At 45.2% G+C, this 22,974-nt stretch overlaps 1 protein-coding gene across 1 annotated transcript in view; it reads right to left on the bottom strand.

Moving 5' to 3' along the window:
* The window catches only part of PDE3A (phosphodiesterase 3A), a 270,463-nt gene extending 258,211 nt beyond the window's left edge, over window positions 1–12,252 (bottom strand). The window contains exon 1 of the mRNA XM_076342466.1: window positions 11,386–12,252. Coding sequence (XP_076198581.1) covers window positions 11,386–12,252 — 867 coding nt within the window. The remainder of the gene's footprint in view (window positions 1–11,385) is intronic.
* Window positions 12,253–22,974: the final 10,722 nt, after the last annotated feature.

Raw genomic sequence — 22,974 nt, 5'->3', positions numbered from 1 at the left:
AGAGGAAAGATGATTGCTCTGCAACTCTGAGCAGAAGTCTTTTAGTGGAAAGGGTAGGACTCCCCTTCTACCCTTACCCCCCCTTTTAGCTTCTGAATCTCTCGCGGAGTCTTCCTCACAGCTCCGTTCCTCACAAGCACATGGGAAGCACAGCATTAAATCCTTTAATAGAAAATGTTTATTCATTTGCAGTTTTGTGTAATCAGTAGACAATTAGGACTGCATTTAAGAATGGCACTTGCATATGAATTAAACTGGTCTTAAAAAAAAAACCCTCAGGAATGGCATATGAATTATGTTGCAACATTTCACCTCGTACAGAATTCAGAATCAACAGAAATGCAGCGAATTTCAGGGAACTGTCGTAATAAACAAATTTTCATAACTGTCTTAATAAATAACAAATAGTAACTAGTCCACAGGTTCCCTGAGAATAGGTACATAGCAGCAATAACATATCCATTACACATAACAGAGTAAGTTTTACCAGCTAAAGCTCATCATCCTTATCTGTAAAAATTCAAGTCGCCTATTTATTTCAACTGGTCTTATCACACTTCTAACCAGCCAGAGCTCCGTGCTGAACAAACCCCCATTTATGCCCACGAGAACGACACCGGTTCAGGCTGCACAGGGACCTTATCAGCTCCTCCTGCCCAGCCAGCCCCGAGCTCCATGTCACAGCTAAAGCTAGCGGCAAGTCAGCCTAAGCACCAGGGATACCATGTAAAGCACCTATATGGTTTTGCACCTCTAGAGCAGAGTTGTAGCACCAAGTTCCAGTTTGAATATTTGAACGCATGTGTTTCTAAGACACAAGTATTTATTTGTTGATCAAAATCATTACTCAAGTATTTACAAATAAAAGAAGAATATTTTTGCAAAACTTGGCACACATTTGCAAGTCAAGAAAGAAAAAGAAAGAAAAAGAAAGATTAAAACTATAACAAATCGAAAGTCAAGCAATGGTTAGAGAGGCTGGCGGATTAAGAAACATGCCTGCCTGTGAAGACATCAGAAAATATTATTAAATATCCAGAAAGAACAATGTCATATGTAACTCAGGCTGCAGACTGTGCTGTCAGAGTCAAACAAAGAATTCCATCCCTCTAGGCTACACAATACTAATTTGAGTGTGTATATACGTACACACACACACGGATTTGTATATATAAAGTTGTACGTATAGGTGTGTGTGCACACACATCTATAAAAACATGCTACAAAGTCTCAGGTCACATTTCGAGCAGCACTACCAACATTAGCTTTGAATTACTTTCTTTAAAGTAAGAAAGAGAATGGTTAGCTGTTAAAAAAAAAAAAAAAGCTCTCTGCAGATTTGCGTATGGGAACACACCCTCCTCCCGCACTAATGTTTGAACTGAAAGAATCAGCCTGTTACCCTGGGAGGACTGAGCACTCTCAGTTCCCATTGAAGTCAGTGGAGGCAGGGAGGAAATTATCAGTAATCGCTACAAAAAGAAGGTAAGAAAAATAGCATTTTTAACAAACCTTGACTTGTACAATATAAATTTTAAAATATCACTGAACAACCTCCAGGAGAAGTTAAAGGTATTCATTGTCTCACAAGAGTAAGATGCGGAGCTATGTCTCAGCACAAGTATTCCTGTAACAATCCCACTGACAGACTCAAACTAAAACTCCAGCCACATGTAAAATACCTTATCAGTTATCTTGCAATTATAAATGCACCCAAACACACTTAAGTTCCTTATCAACACAAAATACAGTGATCAGACCTTGTCAAGAGTAATGTGTGGTTAGCATCACCAGTAAAACTGAAGAGAAATGCACCTTTTTGCCACTCACCAAGTGAGTATCAGAGGAAGGATTTCAGTATTACCAATACAGAAATAGCGCTGTCTGCATTGGGGGGTGTGGGTATGTGGTGGAAATGAAGCAGCATAGTCTACTCTGCAAGGAAACCCAAGTTGGATCCATTAGCTGGTGAGCTCTAACAGGCTACAATAAGAAAAAGACAGACAGAAAGACAGAAAAAATGTCCTGATAAAAGCACCTGAAACTGCATTAACGGAGGCAAGGGTGGACAACACATAAGACAAGGTTGTGCAGCCCTATTTAATCTACACTTTTGCACGGAGGTCTGCACCTTTCTACAGCTGTCATTTCAATTGCGATTTAATACGTGAACATAGACAAGGTTTCACAAGTTTTACTCTGCAGGCAACAAAAAGCTTGGGTGAGCATATCTAGATTACTGCTCATAGAAGTGGAGAAAAAATTGCTTGGACGTAGCTTCTCAACCTACGCATCACCCCTTCCGGCTGCCTTCATCCATTGCTGGTCAGACAGCAAACATAAATGCTCCTGAGGGTGCCTTCGCAGACTGCCACCTGAGTGGCTTCACGGCCACCACAGGGCAGACAGCCCACCACTCTGGTCTCTTCAGGGGCCCCACATTCTCATTTTAAGGTAAATTTGGGGTGTACGTTTTTGCTAAGGTTCAATATTTTTATGTAACATAGGTAACAAAACATACTCATGTTCTGCCTATCCTCCATGACATTAAACACAAACGTACCCTGGTTTATTTAAAACTGTATAGCAAAAGTAAGTGCAAGAGACTAGCAGAAGTATCTGTACTCCAGGGTGAGGAACAATTTAGGTTATTGCTGGTGCCGTGGCTGTAACTCCAGCATACAGAGATGCTAGCAAGGTATCATCAACCTGCTGGGAGTGCAATAATTCAAAAAACAGTTAACCTTCGGCATTCACTCAATTCTTTCCCCTTCTGGAATTCATTTCACAAACATGCTTATGGACAAATTTACTCAAACATCACTCAGACGGATGCTGCTCAGAATAAGTAATGTTCAGTTTTGAGGTTTAGTAATAATTGTTCCCCTACATTATTATCATTTACACAAAGAAAACCAGTGCAAGCTTATTCAAAGAAACAAGAAATAAATCCAACAACCATCAGTGACTTGATCCTCAAAACACAGCAAGTGATACAGCTTTCCAGCAGACATCATCATATTCATATTTCACACAGCCTTTAATGAAGCTGAGATATTTCTAAGAGGACCAACCAGTCTAAGAGGAATGGTTGCTCTTTAAACCGTCACCAGGGTCTGTCTCAGGAGTTCAGTAACCACCAGAAAAGCATCCTGAGTATATCTGAAAAGCATCGCTCCTACAGAGTTAGGCAGACAAAAATCCCATTAAAAAAATTTAATGATGCAGAATATTAATTTTACTTTATTTTAAAATTCAAACCAAAGCATAAATTCTTACCACAAAACAAAGCCAACTTAAGCAACCTACAAAATATAAAATGCAAATAAGTCACTTTAACCCCATATATTTCACTGGTGGGTTAGGGGTGTTAGACAAGGAGGCCTCAGCTATGCTCTGAGCTATTTCTGTTATGTGGAGGTTTTGTATTTTTCCAGCCTTGTGCAGGGGGAGAAGGAGAGCCTTTAGCTGTATTGATGCTCATAAATGTCTTCTCCCTAATTGTTTTCAGTAGTTTATTGTAGTAAAAATATGAACACAGTCATGCAGCAATAGGTCCTGGTCAGTGGACGCTTCAGATAAAACAGTAAGGTCACTAAAGCATACCACAACAGAGTAACCAATTGGGAAATTTCTTCCTAATTAGTATCAGATTAAAAAAAAAAAAAATAAAGCCAGTTTTTCTAATCCTCAACCTGCTTGGCATAAGAAACCTCTAAACTTCAATAAATAATACATACAAATGTCTAAGGATTTTAGAAATAGCTTCACTCATACCTCCTGACACACATGTTCCACAATCAGCATGTATTTCTACCTATCTCACACATCCAGGCTTCTTCCTAGCAGTTTAAAACTAAAGGGTTGGGTTCTGGGGAGTTTTTGTTTTGGGGTTGGTTTTGGGCACGGGGGGTTGTTTTTGTCTTTTTTCCAAATTCCCTTCTATTCTTCCATTTTTAGGAAAACACCTACTCAGTACTCCTCAGTCAGCTTATTTTTACATATCTTTCCAGTTTCTTCTTAGATGATGATCAAAGGTTTGGGCTATCTGTAGACCCCAACCATTCATTTTGGCTGACAAAAACTCAGTACGGCACTACATACCAGTACTTCGCTAACCTAATTTCACTGTAATACTTCACACACACATACACACACACACACACACAGACTTTTTCGGTGACCAGCACTGCCAGCTGACACAAAGTCTTTTTCTTGACAGGTTCCAAAATTAAAAATGTAATTTCACCAACAAAACTCTTATAACCAGTATCTTTCCTGTGCTGTATATCTTACTTTTCGTTCAGCAACCCTTAAGGTGGCATCAGGAAACCATCCAGCTGCCCACTACGTTCAACAGAAACGTTTCGTCACCACATTCTGCTATTGCACTCTTCATGTGGTGTTTCCCATTTTATTTATAAATAGTTATACGCGTGAATAGAGTCATGAGGCGCCACAATATATAAAGCAATGGTGATTTAGCCCATTTTTCTGGATTCTTGACGGATCTGGAGGCAGCTTCTTCTTTGTACCCAGATCTCCACTTACGCTCGTAATTGGCTTTTCGAAGGCCAAAGCCAACCACTGCTGCTCTCCCAATTATTTCTGCGTTAGCACTCCCGAAGAGCTCAGATTAGAGAAGCACACTCTGCTTTCACGGCAGGTCTGTTGATCTGCCCCTACCTCATCGCGCTTACCCAGGTGTTCAGCTAAAGGCAAGACGCTTCACCCGACGGCCCCCGGCCCCGCGTCCAGCCGCACCGCTGACACGCTGAAGCGAAGGGGCACGAGGAGCGAGAAACGCAACCGTCATGGCAGCGGACGGACAGGAAAACGTCAAAAAAAACCCAACCCCAAAAAACCAAAACCCCCCCCAAAAGACAAGAATTACCGATAAGGGCTCGGTTAAGTACCACGGACAGATTTTGCTCGTTACGTTTCTGGCCGGGCCGGCGCGGGAGGCGAGGGCGGGCGCAGCGCAGGGGCTCTCGTGCCCTCTAGGGGTCCGGCCCCGCCAGCGCCGGCGGCCGCCGCCTTCCCGGGGGCTGCGCCCAGCGGTGGCCCCGGCCCCGGCCCCGGCCCCGGCCGCCTCCTACTAACGACGACGGACGACGGTGACGGTGGGCTGGTAACAACCACATAACGCCCAGGCGGAGGGAGAAGAAAAGCAGCTCCAACGCTTCATTAAAAAAGAAGGGAAAGCTTGGCAAAGGGGCGTAGCGGTTCTTCCCCTCGCGATCTCGTTTAATCTCCAAAGACAGCTCAGAAAGGAAAACACTGATATTCCCCACAAGTTAAAACTTGGACAGACACCACCTTTCATTTTTTTTTTTTCCTTGCTATTTCTCAAACCATTACCAAGATGCAGAGAACCCCCGACGCTACCGCTGTACTTGCAGCAAGGCTTAGAGCAAGCCAACTTGGGGGGGGGGGGGGGGAACCAACCACCCGCCAAAAACCTGAAAAACTACATAGTCCAAAGGAGAGGCATTTACTTCTGAGTGACGCTCTGACTAACACAGAAGAGACTTTGAGGAAAGGGTTTGGTAATTCATAGAGAAACTTTTTCAAAACAAGCAGAGAAGAAAAAACGCGCACAAAGGAACACCCGACTTCCACTTTGTTATCTGAATCTTCACATTTATTTCCTTATCTGTCAAGCGGTACCGTATAAACTGTACATCTCCCATTAGATTACCTAAGTAAATCACAGCAACGGGCTCAAAACTTTAATTGCAGCAGCGTTTTTTATTCTCAAACCATGTAGGATGCAGTCAGCTCAGCCCCATTTCGAGCCCTGCGGTTTGCCGGCACCAGAATCCAGCAACCTTTCCAGTTCCAGGGCAGGATTATTTTTTTTTATTATTACTTTTTAAAGAAAAAAAGCCCAAGCAATATGCCTTCAATTTGCCAAATACAGCTATGTCTCAGTCTCTTGCAAAAAAGAGTTGGAACGCAAGCACAGTAACAGCAGATCAGGACAAATTCATACAAATGTCGCAGTTAACATCCAAAACATCATGTGTCACTGTTTTTCCCCTCCAGCCCCCAACAAGCTTCTCAAAACATATTTCATACACAGGGTCACTGTTCTGGCTGTTTATTTAATTAACATGACAACCCAGCGTACACAGGATTTCTTTCAGTTCCCCGGCTTTGCATTTTCACACTTCAGGCAGACAGAGCAGAAAGTCACTTCTGTATTTTACTTTTTTTGCCAATATACCATAATATACATTTCTTGATTTAACCAATTGACAAAAATAGATTCTAAACCAATTGTGAGAGTTTCAGCAGCAGTTTCTACATTTTTGTGAGGTTGAAGGGGAAAAAAAAAAAGGAAAAAAAATCTAAGTAGAGCGGGTTTGTGTAAATGAAGCCATGCAAAAGAAAATAAAGTATTACGTCTGGAATCCCTGGGTGATTTTTCCTGGAGCCTTACTTCAATATTTTATACGGTTGTGTTTCAGCAAGTCAGCAGATGACACAACTCCTCAGTATTCCTCGGTTTCTAGTGACCTAAATGGTAATGCCAGCAAATCTTATCAGAATAATTACAGCTCAATAATGCTTATTAGCAGAAGGAGGTATACAGTATATAACACTGCATGCCTAATAGGAGACCGTAACTTTGACGTACATAAAGTTCAATATCTAGATTTAATCTGCCTTCTCCTCTCCAAATTTTAAATCTCTGTATGTTGCACTTGGATCTCTCCTATTTTCAGGCCAGAGGGCAGGATATGCAATATTAAACATTGGTTATAAGTTAAGGGTACATCTGCCCTTTTTTTAGGACAGAATGATAGAGAGCCAGGGAAGGGGGGGGAAGCGACGTATTCCTGGCACTTACAAAGCTCTCACTGTCAAACAATGAGAAGAGCAAATAAAGTCTTAATTTTCCCTTGAAAAAAACCTAACAAATACATTTATTTTTCTCCTCAGTTTCTTAGATCTTATCGCTGAAGAGATATCTTTGACTATGTGAACTGTTACAGTATTGTCTTCTCATACTCCGCAGACAGGCAGCGATAATGACGGTCCCGGCTCACAACTTTCCCAGGCTACAGGCTGGGAACAGGCAGAGTCACCATCCAGAACCCCATGAAAAATGGTCAAATCGAGCAAAAACCTCTCCGCTGCCGCTGGAGGAAGACAGAGGAGTCTGGCACCAAAGTTACTTATCTGAAAAAATAACTTTTTAAAAGGCGAAACAGGCAGGGAAAGATGTGGCAGCACGAAACAGCTACCAAGTCTCAAACCAATCAAAAATAAGTGACAGACCCTCAGGTGTCCCTCAGTGAGGCAAACAGCTTTCTACTTCTCCAACTGCCCAGAAGCAGGAAAAGAGCAAAGAGAAAGAAGGAAGGAAAATGAGTAGAAACCCTCTCTGCCCCAGGAGCCAGAGGACACGGATGGGAGTTTGCACATGGAGCCGCTGGCAGCTGGAGACATCAGAGCTGCAGGAGAAACTCCTCCGTCCCGGTGCTACCCACCACCAACACTGAGGATCGGGGCTTTCCAGCAGGGCAAGACTCAGCACCTCACCAGTGCCTTCTCATACGGGGTTGTGTCACCCTCTCGTTTGGGAACTACACAGTACTTCAAACCCTGACGTATGCTGTACCTGTGACAGTCTTCTGACTAAGGAAAAAAAAAAAATCTAAAAAGGCTAAGCAAATAGAACTACTTGCAGCAGCTGCTCTAGCTCATTTAACACACACTTGTAATAAATCCAAGTTAACTGAAAGCTTCCCATTCCACCCAAACAAAACAAACAACAAGCAAGGCTTAAAAGCAAAATCGGGAGTCTTCGGCACGGTTTAAAATTGTCCAGCTACTATCTCCTGTGGAGTATTTTACCCAGCAAGGTGAAATCATCCCTTTGGACTGTTGCATGTCAGGATTAACACACACAGATCAGGGACACAAGCTCCAGAACACATGGGCCATATAATATTTTAACGGGAAACACCAAGACATCGAACACATTTCTGCCCCCCTCAACCTCCTCTCCACACTTTTAGGAAAAACTAAAACGTTTGCAAAAACGTGAAGCAGAAACTCCAAAAGCCATCATCCTGGAGGTACTTGTGCATTTACCGCAAAAAAAAAAAAAAAAGAAGCACGCATTTGTTCATTCATTCACTGTCTTATCCATCCATTCACAATTTCCCTCTGCAGCCTCTTTCAAATCTGGGTGAGCGAGCCCTCAAGGAGCTGAGCATCCTCAGCCGGCATTGATGAAATCACAGGCAGACAACACTCAGCTGGGAGCAGGATCAGGCTATTACAAAGCACACATTTCTCAATGAGATCTACATGCATGCCAGACTGGAAGCTTTTAATCCAAAGAATTCACCAAAGTTGAGAAAGAGAGAGAACATACACAAAAATCAACCACAAAAAATAGAATTAAATGAAAAACTAGTAAAGAGCACTTCTAGCAACAAAAGAAGGTTGAATCTTGGTATGGTTTGATTTTGGATGGTGGCTTTTTTTTTAATGAAACAGTTATTCTTTTTAAATTCTTTTTGGGACTGATAAGCAACTAAGATGAGACGTTTCTACAGAAGGAATAATCCGTGCCATACGCATTTCCAGCTACTCCTACTAGCAGCTTAAAAAGAAGTATACTTTTAATTTTAAATATGATAATACCTCTGTCCGTGATGTTAGTTTGGAATTCCTGGTACTGTCCTTTATATCACTATTCTAGTAGGGAAAAATTCAGATTATAACTGAGATGTGTCTGACTGAAAAAAAATAAATTCAGAAATTCCGACTTTCATAGAATCTCATATTAATACAGTCGGATAGGGAGAGAATCACACTTTGGAAAAATAAAAGCTCAATTAAATGCTCAGCAATAGGAAAGATTACATGAGAGGCAATGGGAAACATCTCTAAAACTTCACCTAATGTTATTCACCAAATGAAAGCATGTATTTCAAAGCAATAAAGTAGATCCATTTCCTGATGAAAATTATTGGCAGCTCCCAGACGTATTAACAAGCTATCTTGCGGACCAGAAACATTCAGGGCATGTTTTTTAAAAACAGGGGGTGAGGGAAGGCCTGGTTTTGTTTATAAAGCCCTCATCTCTATTTTTAACACGTTATATTTAAAAACCGTCCAAAAGAGAAACATTTACCTAGGGCTTCTTTAAGTCTATGGGGAGCTGATTTTTGCTATAAACACAAACTTTGTTTGCTGTAAGAGAGTCCCACTTCTCCCAGCATTTCTTCAAGGTCCTTACAGAGCTTTGTTTCAGCTTTTCCATTTTTCTATCTTGCTAACATTTATTTAAGGGGACAGCTTTCAGGGAGGGAAGTTCACATACACACAGCCACATTGTGCTAAAAAAAAAAAAAGAAAAGACAGACAAAAAGTCTCCCCAAACCGCAAAGTATCATCCATTTCTGATCACGCAGTGACGCAAGCAATACCAGATCTCGCTATTGATTAATAGTGAGTGAGAACAAAAGAAGGAGACATTTGCCAAAGTCCTGCAGCGGGTGAACTGAACAGTCGCCAGCTAACTCCAGTCCAGCTCCGCAGCTTGGAAGCAGGAATTGCTCGGGGCAAAGCTGACCACTGTCCCCAGGTAACACACCACTGGGAGGGGAAGGGTGGAAGAAATCTACCTTGTTATCCATCACCCGTTTAACATTCTGGTATATATAGATGATTTGAATTCCCTCCATAAGAAAAGAGAAGGACGTGATGACAAACTAGTGAGCCCTATCTCCGAATGATTACATTTAGAGATGTTAACTGAAAAACTGCTTTTATTTGAAGCGTGAGAGTGAGTGGAAACATGTTTAAAACCTTACGAATGATTACTGTAAGAAACCACCAGAAATGCCTAGCGTCATCAAGTAAGTATAGACAGTTTTAATTTCTTGCCTTAGATACTGTATTTACAAATTATTCTTACACCCTTCTCCCTCTCTCTCAGTTCCTATTAAAGTCAGAACTGAGTCAGCTTTCTACTTTTTCACACTGCATTTGCCTGAACGCTGAGGTAAATATTTATTTTCTCTAAACAAAAATGTTAAATATATAAGTACGTTTGTAAAATAAGCCTCAAGTATATAAGGTTGTCAGGCCCTCTTCTAGAAAATGTCATAACCAACCACAAAGGGATGTAATCAAACCATTTCCAGAAACAAACTAGCCACCCACACCATATGGTTAGATGCCATCACCTGGAAAATACTTAGCTGCTTATCCAGCAAGCAACCTGAAAGAAAACCTTTGGTGTACGGCAATACGCTTCAGTTGACCACAGTGCACAGAGTCATTTTCAAAACTAATTGAAAAAGAAAGCTTAGCACCATTTGCCACTTATTTTCCCCCAGGTTTCCCTTTCCACCGTTCAGCGAGGGTTGCGCTGACTTTCAGTACGCTCAGTTACACTCGACCCATCGAATGATTCTTTTGTGGGGCAATCTTAAATCTCAAAAAAATTGAGAAAACGCTTCGAGCACAGAACTAAGCTGACCTCATGTCAGCGGCAGGACTCTGTACAGCTGTGCAGTAAAGATAATGGTGTCTGCTTGTTTCTTTCTCCATTTTTTTTGAGGTGTGCATTTAAAGGAACGCATTGCTGGTAACAGAGTAAGTTTGAACTCATCCATTCAAATCACAACCTCTTAAAGGAAACAAAGTTGAGATAAATCGCGTGTGCCTCGTATCGGTTCCCACAACCACAGCAGAGCGGGAGCAATTGATTACACGCAGAGGAACAGCCCTGGGGAGGCAAAGTGCAAAGATGAGCACGGCGCTGTGTGGGCCGGCCTCAGAGGACACGCTATCGCCCCGATAAGGGACCTCTCCACCGAGGACAAGCTGCTTGGCATACACACACACACCCCCACACCCACACACCCTTTAAAGCTTAAAGCAAGTTTAATAGGGCTAAGCTACCTTTCCAGGAAACTACAGGTTTGAAAAAGCAAGGCTCGTAAGTGATGCTGGGAAACCTCAGGGCTGTGCTGAGGGCAGGTTCCCACCAGCTCCAAGAGCCAAGCAGGTACCATCCGCCGCAACTTTCTGCCAGGCTTAAGAAAAGCAAGCGCCGGTGATGGCTGTAAAAGAAAAGAAAACCCCGAGCTCTCTCCCCATCGCCCGCTGCCGGGGCAAGTCAGGCTGGGTCCGGAGAGCCCCGCTTCCCCCGGCCCCGGCACCAGCCCCGTCCCGGGGCGGCCGCCCGGGGCTCTCCGCGCCGCGGAGCGCCGGGGAAAGCCCGCACCGTGCTCGGCCCCCTCCGCCGGGGAGCGGCCGGCAGGGCACAGCTCCCCGCGCCTCCGCCGCCGGCAGGACCCCCACCCGCCGCCAGCAAAGTTTAGGGCCCGTCCCCCCCAGCCCCTGCCCTACCTGCTCCCGGGGGATGCAGGGCAGCGAGGTCCGCCGGTGCGTCTTGCTGCTGCTGCTGCCGCCGCCTGACATCTCGGGGGAGATCATGGAGCTGGACCGCCGCCGCCGCCTGAGCACCGGGGCTTCGTCCGCGGCCGGGGGGACGGCGGGAGGCTCCGCCAGCGGGGCGGCCCGCCGCGGGGGCCAGAGCCGCTCGGCGTAGCCGGCCAGGAGGATGCCCAGCAGCCCCAGCAGGTAGGCCAGGTAGGGCCGCCAGGACGCCGGGACCCTCTCCAAGGCGACGAGGGACGTGGTCCTGGCCGCGCTAGTCACGGCGAGCATGAGGACGCCCTGCCTCAGCTTCAGCACCAGCCATGTCACGGCGGCCAGGCAGCTCAGCACCACCCCCGTGGCGGCGAGGGAGAGCAAGTGATCCTCCCCCGCCGCCAGCGCCGTCTGCGCCACCGCTTCCCCCCCGCAGCAGGCGGCCAGCAGCAGCGCCGCCGTCCGCGGCCGCACGCCGCCGCGCAGCAGGTAGCGGCCCGCGCCGAAGAAGGCGCCGGCCAGGCCCAGGGGCACGGCGCCGGGGGGCAGCCAGCCCCAGCCCCGCGGCCCCGCGCCGCCCTGCGCCGCCAGCTCCCGGCCGCGCTCCCCCCGCACCAGCCTCACCACCAGGGCCAGCAGCACGGAGAGGGAGCCGGCGCACAGCGCCGAGGAAAGTTTCCGGCGGCGCCAGGTCTCCCGCGGCGGCGGCGGCAGCGCGGCCCGGGAGGCCGGCCCCCGCTCCGCCGCCGCCGCCCCGCCGCCGCCCCGCGGGGTGCCGGGCTGCCGCCCCGCCGGCGGGCAGCGCCCGCTGCAGCCCGGGCTCCGCGCCTCGCCGCCGGCCATGGCCTCGACGGGCCTCCCTGCGCACCCCCGGCAGCGCCGGTCCCCGCCCCGGGGCTTATTCCCAGCCGGGCAGGGGACGGGAGCGACCCCCCCGGCGGCGGTCAGCGGCGGGCGGCCGGGGGGCAGCCGCGGGGTCGGCGGGCCGGGGGCGCTCCCCGCCGCAGCGCCGGCATTTCCTGCGGAGCGCGGAGCTCGCCCCCCGCTCGCCTCCTCCCCGAGAGCCCAGCGCTGCGCATGAAGGGCTGGGGAGCGCCTCGCCTCCTCCGCGACCACCTCGGGCTTGGAGGGGGGTAGGAAATTAAATTTTTTTAAAAAGTGCGAGTGAGGGAGAGACGCGGAGAAATCCTAAACAGTGTAAGAAAAAAGGGGGGGGGGGGGAGAAGTGGGGGAGAGGCAGATGTACCACCTCAGAAGTGCCGCTTAATTTCTAGGCCATCGTTTCCCTCGGGGGCGCTCCCGGCGGAGGCAGAGAGGGAGGGGGCGGCCGCTGCCCGCCGGAGGGTCCGCGCCTGGCCCGCGCTTGTCCCGACCCTCAGGGTCCCGGCCGTGCCCCGTGGTCGCGGGGAAGGAGCCTCCCGGTCGTTGCGGACCGCGGGGAAGGAGAAATGACCGGAAAAAAAAAAAAAAAAAAAAAAAAAAAAAGGCCCAGAAAAAAAAATGGCACATAAAAGGCCAGCGGAGCCGGGGGCAGAAGTTGCGAAGTCCTGCCGGGAGGGCGAGAGAGAGATCCGCGGGAGGGACTTGAAGGGAGGCTGCTTGGGAAGAGGGGAAGGGAAAAAAAAGAAGAGAGAGAAGGAAAGCGTTTTCCTCCTGAACGCTGCTGGGATAGTCCTTGAGTTTTGCACGGAAAAATCAAGTGATGTGAGCTTCCCCCAGCCGGGAGAGGAGGCTGCCGAAAGCCCAGAACCCAAACCCGACCAGAACACCACACCAAAAAGGAGCGGGGGGGGGGGGGGGGGGGTTTGGAGGCGATAACGAAGCAGGAGGCTGCCGGGGGAGGGGGGGTTTACCACTTTCAAAACGGCCGGACCAACTCCGGGGGAAGGGCTGCGCCGGCCCTGCCCGCCCCCGGCGCGGAGCGGAGGAGGCTCCGCGGTTACACCGGGGGGGCCGCCGCGGCTCCGCCTGGGGCCGGGACGCCCCGTAACCCTCCTCCCCCCGCCCCGTTGCCGCCCCGCAGGAGCCGGCGGTGCCACCCCGGCGGCGGAGCTCCCTGCGACCGGGCGCTGGCGGCCGAGGCATAAATCCGCCTGTCAGGGTGGGGGCAATTACGAGGTCGTAAAAAAGTCAGAAAGATGGATGTTTATGAACGATTATTACTATTTTTGTTGTTGTTTTAATGGGAAGCCCGAACTGGAATCCCAAAGCCAGCGGGCTACGGTCCTCTGAAGCGTTATGAATCTCTAGGCTGCGGCTCCATCCAAACCACGCTGTTCCCTTCCGCTAAACCCGCCTCACCCTCAGGCCGGAGGGCTCCTCCGGCGGGGATCTGCAGCGTGCTGGGGGCTGACTCCGGCCCGGACCCCCGGGCTGCCTAAAATTGCTATTTGTACGAGTGCAATCAGGTGCAGACTAAAAGCCCGTGCAAGATCAGAGCCTTATTCTTAAAGCCCTGGGTCCCACCGAAGGGCATGGAGTAATGTATTTAGCACATAATAATACAAACCACAGAAAAATAAAATCACCAGCTGTGAAGTTGCAGAACGTTAAGAGTCAGGAAACGAACAGATTAGAAAACAGAATTTCCCAGCCCTCTTCTCCCTTGCACATCCACAAATCACTAATTTGAGACAGATTTATAGCCTTTACGTATTTATTGGTGTATCTATCTGGATATCACGCCTATCATCCAGGATCTGAGTATCTGAAATGGTAGCATTAGTGAAGCATGTTTTGAATTTTTACTAGAAATGGGTCATAAAAACTGAGTATGTTTTTAAATAATAGTTTTCCAGCCTAACTACTATGGAATATGGATTTATTAGTCATTTTTATGTTTGAAGCTTGGTTTGAAAACAACCTAGATATTGTTAGCAAAGTTTGGCTCTGAGGAATGGAAAGCCTCTGGTTTTTTTAAAGGTTAAGGGTCCAGATTAAGAACAGCTGGAAAGGTTTACAGTTTATTCGGGTGAGACAGCAATCAGCAGGTTGCCATATACACCTAGAAAAACATAGCTGGGTTCCATCTACCCCAAGCATCAACATCCCAGAGGCAGAATCAGGGCCCAGAGAGTAATAATCATATGACTCCTAACTCCTTTTCAGCTTTTAATAAATCAGATGCATCTCTTGGATATTTTTAAGTCTAGATGCATCAAAACAAACGAGTGCAAATAAATTGATATTGCAGTACTGGATGACAACACATGCAACAGTTGCAGTTCAGATAGATCAGACCTTTGACCTAGTCCTTCCTACCAAGTAGCATTCACTTACATCTTAATTTATCTCCACTTTGTTACTTTACAATTAGATTTACTGATATCAGAAATGTTGACACTTTAAATACAGTCATAAAAATTTAAAAAAAGCAGAACTACAGGAATAAACACTCCCTACCTTTATTTTTTGCTGCACACTCCCTTTAAATGTATATTACTTACATAGATCAAAGCAGATAATGGTCTATATTCTTTTAATTCCATAAGCTAAAACATGAATTATTCACTTTAGATTAAAAACAGCAGCATTTTTTTGGTTGGACAGATTCTAGGTTAGTGTAAAGAAACTTATATTCTTTGTAATAGCTGTTACAATAATGGTTTGAGCCTAATAGCAAGGTTTTTTTTTCAAGAGTGTTGCAAACTCATTAAAAGATTGAAACACAGTTCTGAGCTCTGCCTGCCCGGATCTCTGAGGTTACCATGAGCCCAACTGGCAAAGTGGGGTTTACGGGTGTTAGGCTTCACCGAGGATCAGGGCTCAAGCCATCAGTGGCTGAGCTTGCCTGAAGCTGACAACTCTAAGCCAGAGACAGCATCTTTCCAGTCTCTCATGAAACAGACTAGACCCCCTCAAGCCATCTGCTACTTTCTGCACTGAATTTTACAGAAGAAAGTCAAATTTTGATTATTTTTTCCTGGTATCTTGATTCCCACATCAGGGAAGCTTTTAGATAACGTGATGAAAGCCAAGGCTCGCAGAAACAACTTCAACAACTAGCACAAATATGATAATCTCTAGATTTCCTAGAAGCACAACTCAGACTCTTACCAATTCATTCTTCTGAGCACCGAGGTTGTATATTGCGCAGTACATGGGAAGCTGAACTTTGCTGTGCTCTCTACCACGTGGGAGTTGATAGAATTACTTCTTCATGTTTCTGAATTAAGCAACGTCATTGTCTCTTATTCACCTACTGATAATCTAAGGGTGTTTTAAGCATTTCAGTTGTGAAGATCTTTAACAAAAAGAGAGCAGTCATGTAATTTTGGTATCTTCATCAAAATCAATACCAGGTGGGAGAATGTGGTAGGTGATGAGCCAAACAGAAAGCGAGTTTCACAGAAGGTGAGAAATATTGACCATTTAGGAGACTTCTCATGCAGAGACACACAAAAAGAAGGGGGGGGGGAGGGGAGGGAGTTGGTGTTAGTTCATTCTTCAGGATATGATTCCACCAGACTGGGCTGTCTACAGATGACAGGTACCTCTTAAACAGTATGTTGAACATACAGTTACAGTTACCTGAAACCCCTATTTTCCTTCTCTAGTAAAGAGAAATTCTGGGAAGGCAGACTCTACCCCTGCAAACAGTGAACAGCTCAAGACTTCATTGAAGTTCTGGGGATGTAGGCTTTTCAGCACTTGCAGAATCAATGATGAATAGACACCTGTAATAACCCAAAGAAAATGGGAACCATTACATGAGATAAGGTCTTTGTAGAAATGTGCTGGAGCAATATCAGCCATTCACCAAAGAAACTGCCACTTGCAAAAGATCATGCTGTAGTTAAAACCTAGCAATACCCTTCTATTTTCCATTTGGAGAGCAATCTTCCATGGTAATGCTAGAGATTTAGAGACTTCAAAGGAGACAAACCCAAGAAGTGTCATGGTTACCATCACAGAAGGGTCTGGAAGAAAATAAAGGTGAATGTCCAATTAGGTAAGAAAATCAAAAGAGATTTACCTGAAAAAAAGCAGTTTGCTCCAGACAACAAAGAGCAGGAGATGTAAGGAGGTTTTGGACAGCTGACTGTTCCCCAAGACATGATTGTCTGTCTCAGAACCACTTTGTCCTTAGTAATCACAGGCTCTGCTGTCATTTCTTGATAAAGCAACCTATCTTTTCTCCAAAGTTAAATGGTAAATTAGTGGAGAAGATGAAATGCCTTTTATTCATTACTGTGTCCAGCAGGTCGTACTCTTATCTAATCCACTCAAGGGACTTTTCACGAAGCATCCATGCAGAACACGTGATTCTCCATCTAAATGGGGAAACAATGGCTTCCCTGACCATTAAGGAAAGGAGGAAAGATTTCCTAACGGAACTGCTTAGCACAGCTATACTGATCAGACAACCACCGTTTGTTTGGTTTGTCCACACTTCCCTACGGTCTTTTCTCATACCACGGCTGGTTTGCGGTCACAGTAAGTGGGCCACAGCTGGTCTGGGAAACCACAATAAACACGTACAGGGCCGTATCCCTTAACAGGTTACATGGACTGTCCTCCCAAAAGTAATACAACAAAATGAAAGTCCCAAATCATGCAGAAGTGCTGTGATCAAGCTGAAGTGAGAAGAGGCTCTTCTGGGGGTAAAGAAGGAATAGAGAAAACCAAGTAAATTCCACACCATGTCATACTGGAGAGTGCCATGGGGGGAAATAAAAATAGAGACGGCCTCTATGACTTGCTCATCCAGTTTCACTTGTATCACTCTTGGTCTATACTGGAGGTGATTATTCATTCATTTTGATATTTTTTTTCCTCTCTTTCTTGTAATTAAGCTTTTCTCACCTTCTTATGACCTTGCACAACATGTGTGGATAATTCTATATGAATTTTTTATAATTCCACTGAATAGTAGTTTACTGAATAAAGTTAAGTTTGCCTAATCTGTGAAAGACACCGTGATTAAAACCTATACATGATGGTAATGTTCTGGACTTTATTGACACTTTTCTCTGTTAGGATCTCAAATTATTTTACAAACATTAATGAATAATTCACAGTGCCTCTGTTTAAGTCATCTCAATCCTCAGAAGCTTAGGTGGTGACCAGTAGGTTGCATGATAAATTTATAGATGCCTGTCTACTGGAGCACTTAAAAATATGCTTACTTTTCAACATGAGCGTTTTTCTGACTTCAGTGGCATTTCACAAAGAATATCACATGAAAGTCAATTTAAAGTTTTGAAAATGATAAATTTGTCATGTAACTCAGTAAGCATCCAGATTATTAGGCAGTAAAAGATTTTATCATGTGAGTTGTCTCACTGATTCAATGATTTTGGTAGTGAATGTGGCATTGAAACATATTTACCATATGAATTAGATGAATTTTTATACCATTTTTCAGCAGGGAAATAGTAAATAATGTTATTTTGGGGTTGAGTGCAGGCATACTCACAACACCCACACTGCATCTGCTTCATGTAATTCACATTTTCAAGGTTTTCTTCACAATGGGATGACTGAGGTATGTAATGAACAAAAATGAAGTCCTACATTGTGGAGACCATCCATTTGATGACAAATACCTTCATCAAATTTATTCATTCATGAAAATTTCCATTGCCTTTCATTGTGGTGTGCATAGAAAGAATTACGATTACAGTATTAGGAAAACAATTACAATATTCAGGCATTGTAAAAAGTGGGCTGTGATTCAGATTTTGCTGAAGTATAGAAGTGAGTTTTTCAGTCTCTGAAAGTCTACTATACTTTCATTAGAGGCATTTAAGAAAGTACAGACTTTATATTTCAAAATAAGTATTATTCATAGAATCATAGAATCATTGAGGTTGGAAAAGACCTCTAAGATCATCGAGTCCAACCGTCAACCCAACACCACCATGCCCACTAAACCATGTCCCTAAGCGCCTCATCTACACGTCTTTTAAATACCTCCAGGGATGGGGACTCCACCACTTCCCTGGGCAGCCTGGTCCAATGTTTAACCACTCTTTCAGGAAAGAAATTTTTCCTTACATCCAATCTAAACCTCCCCTGCCGCAACTTGAGGCCATTTCCTCTCGTCCTATCGCTTGTTACTTCGGAGAAAAGACCGACACCCACCTCGCTACAACCTCCTTTCAGGTAGTTGTAGAGAGCGATGAGGTCTCCCCTCAGCCTCCTTTTCTCCAGGCTGAACAGTCCCAGTTCCCTCAGCCGCTCCTCATAAGACTTGTTCTCCAGACCCCTCACCAGCCTCGTTGCCCTTCTCTGGACACGCTCCAGCACCTCAACGTCCTTCTTGTAGTGAGGGGCCCAAAACTGAACACAGTATTCGAGGTGCGGCCTCACCAGGGCCGAGTACAGGGGCACGATCACTTCCCTACTCCTGCTGGCCACACTATTTCTGATACAGGCCAGGATGCCATTGGCCTTCTTGGCCGCCTGGGCACACTGCCGGCTCATGTTCAGCCGGCTGTCGACCAACACCCCCAGGTCCTTCTCTGCTGGGCAGCTTTCCAGCCACTCTTCCCCAAGCCTGTAGCGCTGTATGGGGTTGTTGTGGCCGAAGTGCAGGACCCAGCACTTGTCCTTGTTGAACCTCATACAGTTGGCCTGGGCCCATCGATCCAGCCTGTCCAGGTCCCTCTGCAGAGCCTTCCTACCCTCCAGCAGATCAACACTCCCACCCAACTTGGTGTCGTCTGCAAACTGACTGAGGGTGCACTCAATCCCCTCATCCAGATCATCAATAAAGATATTAAACAAGACCGGCCCCAGTACTGAGCCCTGGGGAACACCGCTCGTGACCGGCCGCCAACTGGACTGAACTGCATTCACCACAACTCTCTGGGCCCGGCCATCCAGCCAGTTTTTGACCCAGCGCAGAGTCCACCTGTCTAAGCCGTGAGCCGCCAGCTTCTCTAGGAGAATGCTGTGGGAGACAGTGTCAAAGGCCTTGCTGAAGTCCAGGTAGACCACATCCACAGCCTTTCCCTCATCCACTAGGCGGGTCACCTGGTCATAGAAGGAGATCAGGTTGGTCAGGCAGGACCTGCCTCTCATGAACCCGTGCTGGCTAGGCCGGATCCCCTGGTTGTCCCGCACATGCCTTGTGAGCACCCTCAAGATGAGCCGCTCCATAATCTTCCCCGGCACCGAGGTCAGGCTGACAGGCCTGTAGTTCCCCGGATCCTCCTTCCGGCCCTTCTTGTGGATGGGCGTCACATTGGCAAGCCTCCAGTCTTCCGGGACCTCCCCCGTTAACCAGGAGACCTCCCCCGTTAACCAGGAATTCAGAAACGAATGGATTACTTTTAGCTTACTAGAACGGTCATGCTATAATGAAAGAGTAAAAGTCTGATTTTGGGAAGGAAAGAGTGTGACTGGAGCCTTTTGTAGGGTATCTTTTGTAGCTTTTGTATATTATTTTTTGTCTATGTATCTTTTGTTGATACATGCGTATGGAATATTGTGCTCAGGTGGATTCCCAGTGAAGGTAATGCAACCTGCTTACAAGGTTGGGGTAATGTATTCCGGGATTTCTTCCCTATTTTAAATGCAAACCTCCACCTGGTTTTAACTGCAGGGAAGTCACAGGATGTTCGTCACTGCCACATAATTTTAACAGCTATTAAAAATACAATGTATTCAATGATGCCCATGAAGGGAAACTAGTTTTCAAAGAGTGATACCATTTTATCGCAACTGAGAGTTCACATTTTGCATAGGTTTTTATTGCGATATGGAACGTGATGCTAGTCTACAGAAAATTAATCACCTGTGCTTTTGCCTATGAATATAAACAATACTTTAACAACATACTCTCCTGGAACAAGGCATGTTTACCTTTGATACACAAACAAGTCATAGAGCAAGTAGACCTATAGGAAAATGAGGTATACTGAGGCAGGCAGAAATCCTTCAAAAAAACCCCTTCCTTGTGAGGGGCCCGAGTGCAGCCCCCATCTCCCCCCAGGGTTTGGCAGAAAGGGGTCCATTCCCACTGACATGCACCGAACCTCGTCCACATGGGCTGTCTCGCTAAGACGCTGCTGCTGAGTATTGCCTGTTGCGGTAGATAGAACACAAGTATTTTTAGCAGTGTCGTGTTATTTTTGAAAGAAATATTATATAGTGACGTGATCACAAGTAGTCTTTTTTTTTTTTTTTTAAATGGTAATCAGAATTAATAATATTAGAATGATTGTCCCAGAAATTTGGTTTGCTAATTTTTGCTAACATTAGATAATTATGCCATAAATTTCTCTCTTTCATACATGTAAGTTCAGGAAAAAATAACTGAAGAAATGCTGTATGTTATAGTTTTAAAGCTGCCTGAGGTAGTGGTTTTGAAGGCAAATATTCAACTCCTTTTAAAAGAAATAATTGCAAGTACTTTGGCTGTTTGGTTCAAATCTGAACAGGACCCTCTGTTCATTTTATGCTTCAAATGGTGTTTAGTTTCCTGATAGCTAGGTTAAGGTTAACTCTTCCACTATTTCTTTTATTTTAATTAACATGCAGGTACTCCTAGATATGCATGATTTTAAGTTGTCAAACTGTTCATTCAACAAATTTAAGTGGATACATAAATGTTTGTAGGATGGGCCCTACTTCCCATAGACTTTCATTTCACTGTAGTGAAATGCTACTTGGCTACAGCTACTTGGCCTGTAAAGACCAAGTATTCTCTTGGACTTTCTCTTAACCTTTTTTTCTTCCTGATGCTTAAAAATACTCTGCATAAGGTACAAGAAGGTCACAAGTTCATCAAACAGGAATTTCAATGCTGATGCTGAGCTTGCCTCTTTAACATAACCTGTTTTGTGACAGTCCTGGGAGATGACCCTGAAAAATCGTGTGATATTTACTAACATGCGGTACTGTCTTTGGTGCCAGTTCCATTTTATCTTGTGTCACAGAGCTCACACTACCAAAAATGTTAGCAAACAACTGTTATTTTTAAATAGTTCTGTATGTACGCTAGGTTTTATGCTTTTTTTTTCTGGTTTTGTGATTTATAAGTGTGTACACAACTTCTTAACAAGGCACCCTATGAAATGGGACAGATACTTTCAAATCATCTTTTCCTAGTAAGACAAACAAAATGCATTTCTGCTTAAATAGCTGAGAAACAGAAATGTAGGCTGAAAGTAAGTTTTAACTAGTGTATTCCAAGAAGAATGACCAAATCTTTCAGAGTAAAGGGATGCTAAGAATGAATACTTGTCCTACTGATTAACCAAAAAAGTAACTCATTTCATTGGAATATTTCTCACCAGCCATGTAATGCACACAAAGTTACAGGGTCATTAATGACTTACTGATGACAGCCTCCGAGTCACGTTAGGAAGCTGCTTTTAGAGTGGAAAAAATTGTAAGAGCAAAGTCTTAAAATAACATGCAAGAAGCACAAGATCTTAAATTGATCGGGGATCAAATTGTTGCAGTTAGATAGGTATCTAAAGATGCAAATAAGTAGGATTTTCAAAGACATTGTTTATCTTAAGGTGCCTGCATCCAAAAATTCTTCAGCTACCCCTACAGTCCTCTGCTTCCAGTGTTAAATCAGGTGCCTAATGTTCCACTTCTGGGCGTGTCTAGGAGTCTTGTATTGTCAGCAGAGCTGAATTCTCCATGTCTAATTCATGCCTGGCAGGATCCACAAGCACAGTTCCTCCACCTGTGTCGCTTGAGGGACTGTATCCCAGAGGCATGTGGTAGTCATTTGTAGTGGGTTCCCAAAATCACTAGTCACAAAATGTGGAGTGCTGGGTAGCAAATTCTTCTCATTCTTCAGAGTCCCTTGAATTCCTGGCTATGGAATATTTTGTTAATCTTGCAAACTTTGTTGATGAATCAGTTTCACTTTGCATAAATAAATAAAAAGTATCTGTGGTAAAAAGAGAGAAGCAATGAGTACGATTCCGCAGCCTTGTGGCAGGAACATTCACTGAGGGGCAGAGACACCTGGATCCCAGCCCCTGTTCCAGAGGCTGGTTTCTATAAGATTTATAATGTAAATGTTGAATATAAGATAAAAATGTATTTAAAATACATAAAGCAACTACTGGAGCAGGGACAGGTGTCTCTACTCCCTCATGAGTACCCCTACTTTTTATGGTTGCCAGCTTCTTTGCCTATGTGAGCTGCACACCCAAGCCTTCATATGGCTGGAAGCCACAATATACATCCATGCCCCGTATGCTGGGAAGTGAAGGGAAGCACAAGCTCTCAGCAGGAGCTGATTGTGGCTCTTCAGGAATTCCACCAGCCCATTACTGGGTCAGACTGCATTAGCCATGCAGCTGGGTCCTAAATAAACGTAATAATATCATCTTCAATAGGCTGGGCTGCCAGACTCCATCCCACAAACAGAAATTCAGATTACTCCACAACCCACTGCACCAACTCACAGCACCAGAGCTAATCACACAACCAAGATGCCCCTAGAAACCGTCCTTGACCTGCTCAAGAGCTGTACGTGGTTCAGGGCTGTGTGAGCCTCTTCTCAAGAGGGAGAGATTTTCTCTTGAGCTAGAAAAGAACTTCTAGCCACACATCAATGATTAAGGCAACAATTTTTTTCAGTAGTATATA

The sequence above is a fragment of the Aptenodytes patagonicus genome, chromosome 1 (assembly GCF_965638725.1).
Source record: "Aptenodytes patagonicus chromosome 1, bAptPat1.pri.cur, whole genome shotgun sequence".
Classification (NCBI taxonomy): domain Eukaryota; kingdom Metazoa; phylum Chordata; class Aves; order Sphenisciformes; family Spheniscidae; genus Aptenodytes; species Aptenodytes patagonicus.
Note: the sequence above shows the minus strand (reverse complement) of the source record. Positions and strands in the feature narration are given on the sequence as shown.